The following is a 13022-nucleotide window of genomic DNA, read 5'->3' on the forward strand; positions in this document are numbered from 1 at the left end:
TCCTTTCTTAGCAGATGCTTCTTAGTTTGATTTTTGTGACCACTGTATGTGTTGCAAAGACAACAGAAAATCATAGAAACTGTAAGTTACTCAGACTTTCTCTATTTGGGCCTTGCCACAGTTCAAGGTCAACTTTTGTCACTTTTTTCGACAGTCTATGGGATGCACAAATCTAAAGCTTGCCATGTGTCTGTTTTTATGTTTATTTGTCTGCCTCTGTTTTTAACTCACTATTTCATTGTCTTTAAGAGGTTGTTCATATCTTGCAGCAGAAGGCGTGTCTGGTGAGGGAGTAGGTGAATTTGCCTTGGGGAGCTCATAAACAGCAGTATTTCTCATAGGTGACTGTACCATGTGACTCCTAAACAAGCTGCTTTAAAGAGCGGACCTGTTGAGAGGCATCACAGCAAATCACAGGTCGTCAGAGTTGTGTGAGGAAGTGCCATCCAGACTCTCAGCACTGAGACGCAGTGTGCAGATATATGACAGTCTATGGAAACGGTCTACGGGTTTACCATGGCGAGCAGAGGCAGCTTCAGCTCTGAGTTCTCTGAGGATGAACTGGAGGTGAGTCCTCAGGGATCTGAGGGTCTGGACAGCAGTGATGGCAGTAGCCCAAAAAGCTGTTACCTCAACAGCACCCTAAACGAGTCAGAGGAAAGACAGACTAAGAAACGCAGAAGGCCGGTGCGTTCCAAAGCCCGCAGAGTGGCAGCCAACGTGAGAGAGAGGAAACGCATCATGGATTACAACCAGGCCTTCAACGCACTTCGGGTGACACTGCATCATGACCTCAGCGGGAAACGACTATCAAAGATCGCCACGCTCCAGAGGGCCATCAATCGAATCTCTTCTCTATCAGTCTTCCTTACCAACAACCCACCAGCAAGTGTGGCAAAAGCCTGCACCCACTTAGAGTGCCACGGTCATCCCAGCAGCTTGTGGCCAGAGAAGGAGTCATCGCCCCCTTTCCGTCAAGAGTTCCAGAACATTCTGTCCTGGCATCAGCAGCTCCCCCACCATGTTCAAAACCCCTTGCACAGACTGTCCTCAGAGCAACACATTTTAATTGATGGACAAAGACACACAGGCCCTGTCTGTTCCCCATCCCCTCACTACCCCTGTTTCTTTCCTGAGGCAGGACAATGTGGGACACCTCCCAGCAACACAGCCAGCCCATCCAGATACAGGAGGCTAGGTGACTTTAGCTGGTATCAACCAGGATTTTGGGGCTCTTGTGCTCCAAGTCAATTGGACAATTATGGAGACCCACACCAGACAGCCCATCTTCCCTGGCACATGAGCTACCTGCAGGAAACTCAACATTGCCAGGACAGATTCTGATTCATACATTCATCTAAAACAAAGAGCAAGCACTGGGAAAAACTTCAAACACCTGCCTGAACCCTTGCAGCTAACAGGTGGATTCCTATGTGAGGGTCTCCATTGACACACACTGTACATATTTTGAATGTAATTTGAATTAATGTTAAATGTAAAACAACAGAAAATACTTATGTCAGATAAGACATTTGTGCTTTCAAAGTATCATTATTGTCCATGTGGCATGGTAAACAGAACTAATATATATATATATATATATATATAAATGCCTCTCTTGAAGATTGTAGATTGTTTGATCCAAACTGTCTCAGTGGAATTTCTTATCACGGCATTAATGGAGCTTCAGCATTTCAGCTTTGTAATAAAATATGCAAAACAGTGACACTTAGATGTCTCTCATTCTTAAAATTAGTCATGTAGAGAGAGAGAAAGAGAGAGAGAGAGTTAATGTACTGGTAATAGTTAAATACTGTGTGTGTGCGTGTGAGTGCGCGCGCGCGTGTGAGTGCGCGCGCGCATGTGTGTGTGTGTGTGTTTGTGTAGAGACAAAGTGTCTGTCCACCACTACTAATTTTTGGTTGAATGGAGCTTTGATCTTTGTCCAAACTGCTTATTCTTTTCATAACAGGATGAAAAGACATTCTAATTTTCAAGACAACCAGCAGTAAGAATCCCATTCATGCATGTGTCTGCATGAGTGTATATGCACATAAGCATGCAAACATACTTGTGAGGGTTTATATTGCTGTCATTGAGTATTCATATTCAGTAACCATTGAGTATTCATAATGAGTTTATAAATTCAGCTGCATATAGTTTAAACTAGGGCTGTCAATCGATTAACATTTTTAATCGAATTAATTACAAGATGTCCCAATTAATTAAATCCCATATACAATTATTTGCTGAGAAAGCCCCTCATATAACAATAATTCAATATATGATAATGAAATAATTATACATAGTTAAATTGAGTGGGAGTGGTCGTGGCGTAGTGGGCTAAAGCACATAACTGTTAATCAGAAGGATGCTGGTTCAATCCACTGCACAGCCACCACAATATTGTGTCCTTGTGCAAGGCACTTAACTCCAGGTTGCTAAGGGGGGATTGTCCCTGTAATAAATGCACTGTAAGTTGCTTTGGATAAAAGCATCTGCCAAATGCATAAATGTAAATGTAAAATGTATTACATTCTTGTGGCAGATGAGTTAATCATTGATAAGATAACACAAAAAGTTTAGGGCTTTAGAATATAATGTATTGTACCATATTATTGAACATAAGCCAATCATTGGCATACAGTTCACAAAGGGCTTGTTTAAGGACCCATCAATTTCAACAAGCTTGTGTAGCGTCTCGGGTGCGTTGTGTCATAAACATAAAATTTTTAGGTCACTGTGTCAAGTTAAATATAGTTCAATAATTAAAACACATCTTGAGATCCCTTAGTTCGAATTTGCCACCCCAACTGCTCCCTTCGATTAATTAATAACTCAAATTTCATAACGGGTTAAGTCTCGAGCCTCGAGTCCTCATCCAGGGACAGCGAGCCAAACACGATTACACTATCCTCATGGCAGGATTACATTAACTTGCGAACTACAGAACAGCTTTCCTTATTTTTGAAATATTAGATGCAGAGCAGCCTCAAGTGGGATCTTCCTGTGCCAGAGTGCTTGAATATAAAAGCTGTATGGGGACAGAGTTATGACCTCGAAGGAAGAGTGAGCTCTGTCCTACAGAAAGAGAAAATCCCCTGGGTCCGTCCGGCAGCCCCATGTCTACCAATTGTGCACAGGGACTTTCAGAGAGCTGCAGGTGTGGCCGATTAGGGGCACACAAACAAGATTGAAGGTGAGTAAGATTGAGGAGGGATTAATTCTAATCCTCTCATTTCATCCACAGACATGAATCATAGATATTCCTGACTAACGTGTGCAGAGTGACGGTTATGTTGAATGTGTTGAGTGACGGTGACGACATCTGCTGTGGCAACGAGCCAGTCAGGCTTCATTCGAACACATCAGCAGGCTTTCAAGTTGTTTTCTGCAGTGAGCAAATCTTTTCCATCAAACCAGACATTGCTCATTTGATTATAAACCATTGTATTTGTCATAATAGTTGAGAATCAAATAGCAGCAGTTTAAAGGATAGTTCACTCAAAAATGAAAATTCTGTCATCATTTACTCATATTCACCTTCATTACATTAAGTAAAAGTGAAAGGTGACTGAGAATGAACATTCTGTTTAACATCTTCATTTGTGTCCCATAGAAGAAAGTCATATGGCTTTGGAACGACACACAGTTGAGTAAATGATGGCAACATTTTCAGTTATGGGTGAACTATCCCTTTAAATAATTAGCCATGGAATGTGAGCATTTGAACACTAGAGGGCAATACACATTATTTGTTGAGGCTGGACAATAACGGAATATGAATCCAGGGGAATATTTATTTATTGCCACTGGGACATGTATTGGCTGGTGGAATTTGTTTCTACCACTAGTTGCCATTGCATGGCGACTTGAACTTATTACAGGAACAATAGCCCTTGAGCAACTTGATGCTAAAAGCCTTGCTCAGGGGTAAAATGTTGATGGCTTATGGTTCAATCTTTGTGAGAACCATTCCAGCAAACCTTACTGTTACCAGCCCTGGGCTTTAAAGGAAAAGTTCACCCAAAGAGTTCTGTCATCACTTACTCACGCTTACATTTTTCCAACACTGTATGGATTTTTCCTTCCATGGAGCACAAAACAAGAACTGTTTGGCAGAATGTTAGCCTCAATCACATTTAATTTTCATTGCATAAAAGAAACTATGCAATGAAAGTAATTGGTTACTGAGGCTAACATTCTGCTTAACATTTCCTTTTGTGTTCCATGGAAGAAAGTCATATGGGTTTGGAACAACATGTGGGTGAGTAAATAACCATTTTGGGTAAACTATCCCTTTAAACACTAAAGTCAACATAAAACAGCATTCCCAACACACGTGACATATTTTCAAGTAAAACATGATAGTAAATGAGAAAAAAACATCTTGGGCAATATGATTAGGTTGATAGGATAGGATTGTGTCTAGATGGTAAACCTAATTCAGCTAAATTCTCTCAAGGTTTGCATTAGCTACTACTAAGGTTAGGGTTTGGGCCAGGGTTGCTGTAGAACTCCAAATATATATTTATGAATTTAGAACGTGAATGTGACATTTCACAGAACAAGGGTTACCATCTAGACACAACCATGTGACAAGTGGTTGGATGGGTGGGGATTGAAAAAAAGAGGGCTTGGTGACATCAGCCAAAAAGGAAAACCAGTTCAGAAATGGAGCATGATATTACACTATGAAAAAAATTATCACTAAGAACATGTATTTTTTTTCTTTGGAATTATTTACAATAAGACCAGGAACATATACTAAATATGGTCCATTTTGAGTTCATGTTGACTTTAGGGCATCTCTGGCACAGCTCAGACAAATGACTGAATAAATGTAGAGTGGGGCTGGCTGATTCGGCTCCATATTATGAATGTTATTTTTGATTTAGAACATAGTGAGTCATTCATGGCTCAATAACACCTCTCGTAAACTTCAGATCCACGATGCTTTGCAGACTGAACCGCACCGCCCACATGATGTCTGCGGTACTGTTCACAGAAGAATGTGCAAGAAGGGCACATGCCAAGACTCTGAGAGCATTAGAGAGAGAGAAAGACGAAGATACATAGGAGCAGATGACTCACCTGTAGTCACCTGTACACATATAGAAACACACACAAAACCGTACACAGTCCAATTAATATGCAGCAGTGAAATGCCTGACACCCATATATATATAGAACATACATGGAATGACATAAGGGTGAATAAATAATGACATAATTTTCATTTTTGTGTGAACTATCACTTTATTAACACTTTAATAATAGGAGTTTTTGGGGTTGAATCTCTCGACACACCAGCAGGTGGTAACAGAACACCGCAGAATAACTGACAATAATGGTGGAAAACAGGGTCACCTGAGCTTGTTGAATTTAGTTATGTTTGGTGGTCCATATGTTGTGCAGTATGTTTTGCTAGCAGGTGCTAAAACGAACAGTTCACCCCAAAATTATTCCTTGTGTCGTTTTAAACCCATATGACTTTCTTCTGCGTAACACAAAATGGAATATTTTAAAGTATTGTGCCATTGCTGATTTCCATACAATAACAGTGGATAGTGTTTCACTTTAAATCTTAAAAAACACCCAGAAGTGCAACAAAAGCTGTCCATGTGTGTCATATTCTGTCTTTTGAAGGCATCTAAACACACTGTATGATGAACAGACCAAAAATTCAAGGAATATTCCGGGTTCAACACAAGTTAAGCTCAATCGACAGGATTTGTGGCATAATGTTGATTACCACAAAAATGAATTACGACTTGTCCCTCATTTTATTTACAAAAGCAAACATCTGGGTTAGAGTGAGGAACTTACAATGGAAGTGAATGGGGCCAGACAGTAAACATTAAAATACTATAGTCCTATAGTATAAAGTATAACCACAACACATTAATGTAATGTAAGTGCTTTTATAAATTTGTGAGCATCGCATTTCTGCCTTTAAACACTCCAAAAACTGACCCCACTCACTTCAATTGTAAATGGCTCAACTGTAACCTATACAGTATATATATATATATATATATATATATATATATATATATATATATATATATATATAAGAAAAGGAGGGAAGAGTCAAAATAATTTTTTGTGGTAAACAACATTGCGCTACAAATTCTGTCTTAATTTGAATTAAACCAGCAATATTGTTTTAAACCATTATTCACTCTCATTTCAGATCATTAATAATAAATTATGAATAAGTATGGCAAAATTTCAGTAACATCAAACCTCATTGGTTCATTTTGTGACCAAACGTCATGACATCATAACACAAGAATTTGGGCAACATTATGCAGAAACAAAGATTCATAATTTTTTATGTATACAACATGTGTCCAAACATTCAGCTTCCAATTACATTTAAATTTAAAGAAGCATTTATTTAAATAAGCAATAAAAACAATCATCACCAACAGAAATATGGCAGGCTACAATGTATTACCTATATATGCATCTCTCTTCTCGCTCTGCTGAATGAGTTTGACAGAGACAGAGAGAACAAACCCATGGAGAGAGGTTTTCATCAGTATGAGCATCAGATATTGAATAAAATCTGATGTTAACATGCAAATCTCTCTCATCAGAGGCCCAGACACATCAGTGTAGTCCCTCACGTTCAAATAATCAAATTCCTGCAGTAGGTTTATCAGCCTCTGCACGGTTAGAGCATCACATCACAATTAATTAAATGATTGATGTATGTGCATTTAATACATCCAAAATGGATAAAGCCATCTGTTTTATTGGCAAATCATAACTGCTGTCTATTTTATTTTCACATGAATTTTACATTTCAGGATTCTTGAATGTCTGAGACTGGCTTCTACTTAAAGACTGATTACAGATTTACTGAATCAAAACAAACAGTTCTTTCAGATTGTGAATTATGAGTCACAGCTCTCACATGCCTTTAGTGCGTTCATTTTTCAAATTCAGTTTTTGTGCATGAAAAAATGATTCAGTAGCTTCAAGATCTTTATCATGCCCCAGCTTAACTCAATCTATCATTTGAGTTTTTTAATATGTTAAAATGCTAAACTGGAAACAAATATTGTAATCAACACGTGGACTTTTGGTGCCTCTAAAAATGAAACATGCAGAAATAGAGACAGAAAATCTGATTCTCTTGGTTTTTATTCTTTATATAAACTTATACACACATTAAAGTAATAGGTAGGCCAAAAATGAAAGTTCTGTCATCACTAACTAACCCTAAGAGTGTTCCAAACCCCTAAAACTTTGGTCACGTCCATACAAATCCATAGAAAACCTAAATTTTTATTTTCAAAATGTTATTGTTTTCCAAATTATGTGATTATGGAGAGTCTCCGTTTTCAGTGAAAGAAAAAAGTCTCAGTTACGTATGTAACCTTGGTTTCCTGAGATGAAGGGAACAAGACATTGCGTCACTAAGCTATGGCAGTGTCCTTCTTCATGACCTAGTTGAAACCCTTCTACAATAATGCCAGTTCTAAATTTGGCTATGGCGTTTAAGCCCCGAAATTTTAGGTGCAAAGCTGTCCGGTATAAAAGCGAGTGCGAACACCATTCCTCAGAATTCTCTGACTGAGGGACAAAGAGCGCAGTCTCTTTCCTTTTTGATTCGGTTCACTTAACATTGCGTCACTAAGCTGATGCTGTGGGGAACACAGTCCCATCACGCCGCACTACATGACATAACCCTCCCAGAGTGGAAACATGATGCCGCAGTCCCACTGGACGGCGACTGAAATGAGTGTGCCGCAAAAGAATGACCTTTATAGTGAGCCAGGAGGGGAACACTCAGAATGGATATATGAACTTTAGTATGAATTAATCCCTTCATGAACCCAGTCGGGAAGAAATTTTATTTATAATGAATGTGCATGTGAATTTGAGAAATACAGTAGTCTGAATTCAGGCAGTTGTGTAAAATTACTGGGAGCCCATACTTAAAAAGAGGGACATAAGTATATTTTTGTCCAATGAAATAGCAAGTGCTCTAGACAGAGAGGACTTGCGATGAGACAGAAATTACCTATAGGTTGTAAAACCTTGCGAATGTGTTTTGAGAAGTCCATCCTGCTGCAAAACAAATGTCTTGTAAGGATACACCTTTTGTCCATGCCCATGAAGAGGCCATGCCTTTTTGATACTTTATGCTAGTTGAGTGTTCTTTAACAACAATTGGGTAATTCGGCCCCTGTAACTCGTAAGCCAGGGCGATCGCATCAATGATCCAGTGAGAAAGTCGCTGCTTGGAGATGGACATTCCTTCTGTGCTTCCTCCATAGCACCCAAAGAGCTGGTCAGACAGTCTGAACTGGCAGATGCGCTCAATGTATGTGTGTAGCACTTGCACAGGGCATAACAAATGCAAAGACTGTTCCTCATCCAAATTAAATGGAGGGGGGGGAAAGGCTTGAAGGTAAACCACCTGCGCTCTGAAGGGCATGGTAAAACCTTAGTCACATAGTGTTCTCTGGGTTTGAATGTTGCTTTTGAAAGACCCGACCAAACTCCAGACATGAATTGTCGACTGACAGTGCTTGCAAATCATGGACCCGTTTTACTGAAGCCAAAGCCAGAAGTAATGTGGTCTTAAGAGAAAGCACACACAATTCAACAGTACAACAATAGCTAAATATTTCAGCTTTTGGATGAACCCATTGATTCTCAATGTGGAAATGCATAGTAAATATATAGGAATGCATTTTCTTATGTTAATAATGATTACAACCATATTGTACAGTGATAACAAAATAAAACAAAACTAAATGTATATTAAAATGAAGTGGAATCACCCAAAGAGATGATAGAGATGCTACTCTTTACAAACAAACAGGTTACAATGAAACAATTTAAAGAGGTTTCTTACCAGATTCTTTTGTTGGTGCTGCTCACATAGAAGTGATTCACGGAATTCGATGTCATGCTTTTGACGTGATGCTGTGCAATATAATTTTAACAAAGTACTACATCCACATGTAGACGCAGGGTCGCACAAGGTTAAACCATGGTTGTGCTGGACTGTTGCTGACTTTAGTAATAATAAAAATCTTTATTTTTTAAAAGTAGCTTGACATGTACATATAAAAACACAAACAAAAAGATTATATTAGTAACAATTCTTCCTGAACTGACAACAAAATCAACAAATACATAATTAATTTGAAATTGAGTTTTGAGTTTGCAAGTGATCAAAAGAACAAACACTGTATCAGATTTTAATAGAGATTTGTGCATAGAGGTAAATAGTTATGCATACAGTATAACATCTGAAAAATGCTGAAGGCATAGAGCCCAAAACTCCATTGTCTTCCCACAGCATTCTGTTGATAAGCCAAGAGTGACATATCAGTTATCTCATTTCTGCCTTCCATGGCTAATGAAGCAGACAAAGTGGCCTTTTAATTAGAGCTGAAGAGAAAAGGTTGTATCATTAAGACAAGTTTGCCACCTTGAGGTATGATAAGCTTTTCCACACCATTAACTCCTTAGATGGGGCTGTTCATGAGCAATATGTCTACAGTTAAACATAGTGGGTCTCTTTTTACAGATAACACTGATTTGTGTGCACTTTTCTTCAGCTGATCACATCATTACAGCTCACGGTTAAAAACAGCTTTCAGATTCAGAGAAGAGAGTCAATGATAATGCTTCCTAAGCTGTTATACATACAGAACTGCCTTGTGATGGAGCAGAGCTGAATGCATGTTATATTTCAAAGCAGACATACATGGCACACATTTCCACCCCTGACTCCCCAGAATGCATTCTTTCAAAAATTCATCAGACACCATATATAAAACCAGATTTGTACATTTTCTGAAATGAATGCTTGCCTGAACAAAACATCCCACCAGGAAGAGGTTGTGCTGGGTGGTTGTCAGTGTTGGTTTGATGTGGTTGCCAAGGCGTTTTGGGTGGTTTCCAGGTGGCAGGGCCCACCCCTACATGTCTCTTTGATATTCTGGTCCCTAGATATGACATGGGTGCCTCCAACAATGTAATTCTAGCGGATTTTTTCTACCTGTTTCATTATCTTTCAGGTGAGAATAGCTTAGAAGAGAAATAACACAGCTCTCCTCAATAACCCACACAATTTGAGTTATCGTTTGTATGTGTAGCACAAATGATGAGGGACAAGTTAAGTGCCAGTATCGCATGATGTTGTTCACTCGTATGACTTCATCACGTGCAAATTCCTGGATGTGTAAGGAGGAAGTAAGTGCTAGTTCTGCGCAGGAGGCATTAAGGACATACTGTACTTATTAATATGACCTTACCCAAACCCCTTATCTAAACTTGATAGGAAGCTGTTGTGTGTGACAGAAGCAAGTAATTGTTGCCTAATAGACTGAAACGATGTCCAGCGATGTCATCGGTTGTAGTGAAAGTTGTAGGAATTTAAACGAGTGCAGTCGCACAGTATCATACGAATTAGCCAAATTTAGAAAAGTCACGTTGCAACAATGTGTGAATATATGTTATTTTTCAGGCTATGTTTAGCATCTTGTGAACAGCAAATCTCTACTGAAGCGGGTGAAATGAAGAGAGTCAAGAGGGATTTTAATGAAGGCCAGTTCCCTTGTAGACTCAAGACAGCATCTCTTTCACACTACAGTACATGTCTCATTAATAGAGCATGAAATGTCACCCTGATCTTTCATCCTAGAACTTAACATGAAAGAGTTCAAATGTGGCACATCGCCATGCATACTATTTGGCACATGCCAAACATAAGAAATCAAACAATGCACAATGTGCAAGCAGCAAATAATTACAAACATTCCAAAAAGGTAGATGAACACTTAGGTGTACAGCCCACCCAAGGCCAGAAACTGTGTAACGACTCATTAAAAAAAGTTCTGACTTTCTCTGCCATTCACAAGCTGACACAATCAGCATTGACTGCACAGACAAAACAAGATATCAGCAGTTCAACAAACAGAATGTTTGTGATGTTGGATTAAAAATCAACTGAAAACCCCAGCATGTTTTTGACCAATGCACTGATATGTCTGAATAAACAACAGCCGCAGATATTGCCTACATAGGCAGCTGCCTTCAATGATACATGTGATATTCCCTAAAACCAGGTATTTTAGGAGGCAGCATAATTAAGTTGCCTTTTGGAACTGTCATCACATCTACAATGCCTTTAAATGCTTCTTATAGAGGTAGCTTGAAACGTTTTGGAAGAGAGCTACTGTAGGTCATGGTCAGGTCAGGAGGTCAGGGGTCATGTATTTCTGCTCATGTGCCTTTTTGTGTCAAAACCATATGAAAACTGGTCTTTAAAATAGGAAAAGGACGAGAGAGGATTATCAGTCACAGATGACAACTTCCATGAACTCCCATCATTGTGTGGGACAGCGGTCAACAGAGAAGAGGAAAAAAGGAGGAAACATAATAGGATCTGTCACAAACGCCAGAAATGTGGTGTACAGTTATTACACTGTGCACCAAGGAAATACAGTTTTAATATACTCTCCCTTCAGCCAATCAAATCAAATTTCCTCTAATAAAAAAGGCAAGTGGGACAGAAAATATTTATGGCATGTGCCATGAAGGCATAAAATGAAAACTGCATTTGCATGCTTTGCACTGCATCTGCATAGAGTGTTGAGGTGTTAATTCCATGACACGGTGCCATGAAATTATGGAAGATTGAATCTGATGGAAGGCCATTAATTAGGGAATGCTCACACATGAGTATAAAGTTCATTGAGATACTTTATGCATATACTCATAAAACAATCATTTTGCATAACTTTTTTCAGATGGATGGATGGATGGATGGACGGATGGATGTATGGCGATGGATGGATGGATGGTCTCAGCTGCTCCACTATTTCTCCCAAGAGTTCTGTCTATAATTGATGACTGTGCTCTTAACATTTGTCCAAATGTTTTATATTGTTCAAAACCATCCTTATAGGATTTACTGTGGCTACTTCCAGGAGATAAGAGAGCCTGTAGATTTTCCCAGGGTGGCTTATGCACAGATCACACAGGTGAATTATATACTCTTCCTGTCATAACATTGGATTTACAGGCCATAATCAATCAGTAACCACCAACCGAGAACTCAGGTTCCCCTTCTCCCATGGCTAAAATAGATCATGTGATCAATGGCTTTACTAACAGGAGAAACTATCAACAATATTGCAGGTCTTTTCTTCTGCTAGATTTTTTCTCCTGTGGTTTCAGCACCCCTGGTCATTGTGCATTTCGAAGTTTGAACAATGTGCAGGTGATTGAATACCGAATTATTATTTTGATTTTTGAAGTGAATTATCCTTTTAATCTCTTCCATTTTGTTCTGTATGAACACAAATATTCGTAATTATGTTCATTTAACATGTTTTCACACATGTGTTTGTGCATTAGTTTATTCTGTTACCAGAAACTGAAAACTAGTGCTGGCATTTCCTAAGTAATGTATTTCTTTAGAAATCTAATCTCTTAATTAAAGTCCACAGAATATCAATAAATCAATAGAACTGAATTGTGAGATGATGTGGGTATTGACAGAACAGTGTGTGCAAGTTCATACAGCATTTCTCTTGAGTCCATCATTTAAATAGGACTCAATATGAGGCTATTAATCACAGAGAACAGATCTGTCTCAGTCATGTCATGTCTGTGTCATTTGATCTTCCAATCCAAGGTTACAGTCTTAGCGGCCATGAAGAATGGGTGCAGAATTGAAATGGTGAACTGCTGTTATCACTAATGTTAATATTCTCATTCAAGTAGCTTCACCATCATTGGCAGCACTTGTGAGTGAAAAATGGCAACATTAATAAACATTAATAAAAACATAAATGTGATTTGAAAGCTTAGGCAGAAGGCAAGATTTTCAGTGAATAACAACTTAAATGTCATGTTCCACACACAAAGCTATTGTATGGTTTATTAGACTGGAAATGTAGTGATATAGACTTATGGACTACTTTTATGGTGCTTTTTTCCATTTAGGAAAATCTTAGCAGTTGTTGTCAACATGTACTATA

The 13022-nt window shown here is 38.7% G+C and overlaps 1 protein-coding gene across 1 annotated transcript; it reads left to right on the forward strand.

Moving 5' to 3' along the window:
* The first annotated feature begins 439 nt into the window (after nucleotides 1-439).
* LOC127636129 (class A basic helix-loop-helix protein 9-like) lies at nucleotides 440-1666 on the forward strand. Its single transcript, XM_052116538.1, has one exon. The coding sequence runs from the start codon at nucleotides 493-495 to the stop codon at nucleotides 1342-1344; it is 852 nt and encodes a 283-aa protein (XP_051972498.1). The 5' UTR covers nucleotides 440-492; the 3' UTR covers nucleotides 1345-1666.
* Nucleotides 1667-13022: the final 11356 nt, after the last annotated feature.

The sequence above is a fragment of the Xyrauchen texanus genome, chromosome 43, assembly GCF_025860055.1.
Source record: "Xyrauchen texanus isolate HMW12.3.18 chromosome 43, RBS_HiC_50CHRs, whole genome shotgun sequence".
Classification (NCBI taxonomy): Eukaryota; Metazoa; Chordata; class Actinopteri; order Cypriniformes; family Catostomidae; genus Xyrauchen; species Xyrauchen texanus.

Excerpts from the sequence above, each read along its gene's own strand:
- LOC127636129 (XM_052116538.1), top strand. The coding sequence starts at position 493 with ATGGAAACGGTCTACGGGTTTACCATGGCGAGCAGAGGCAGCTTCAGC.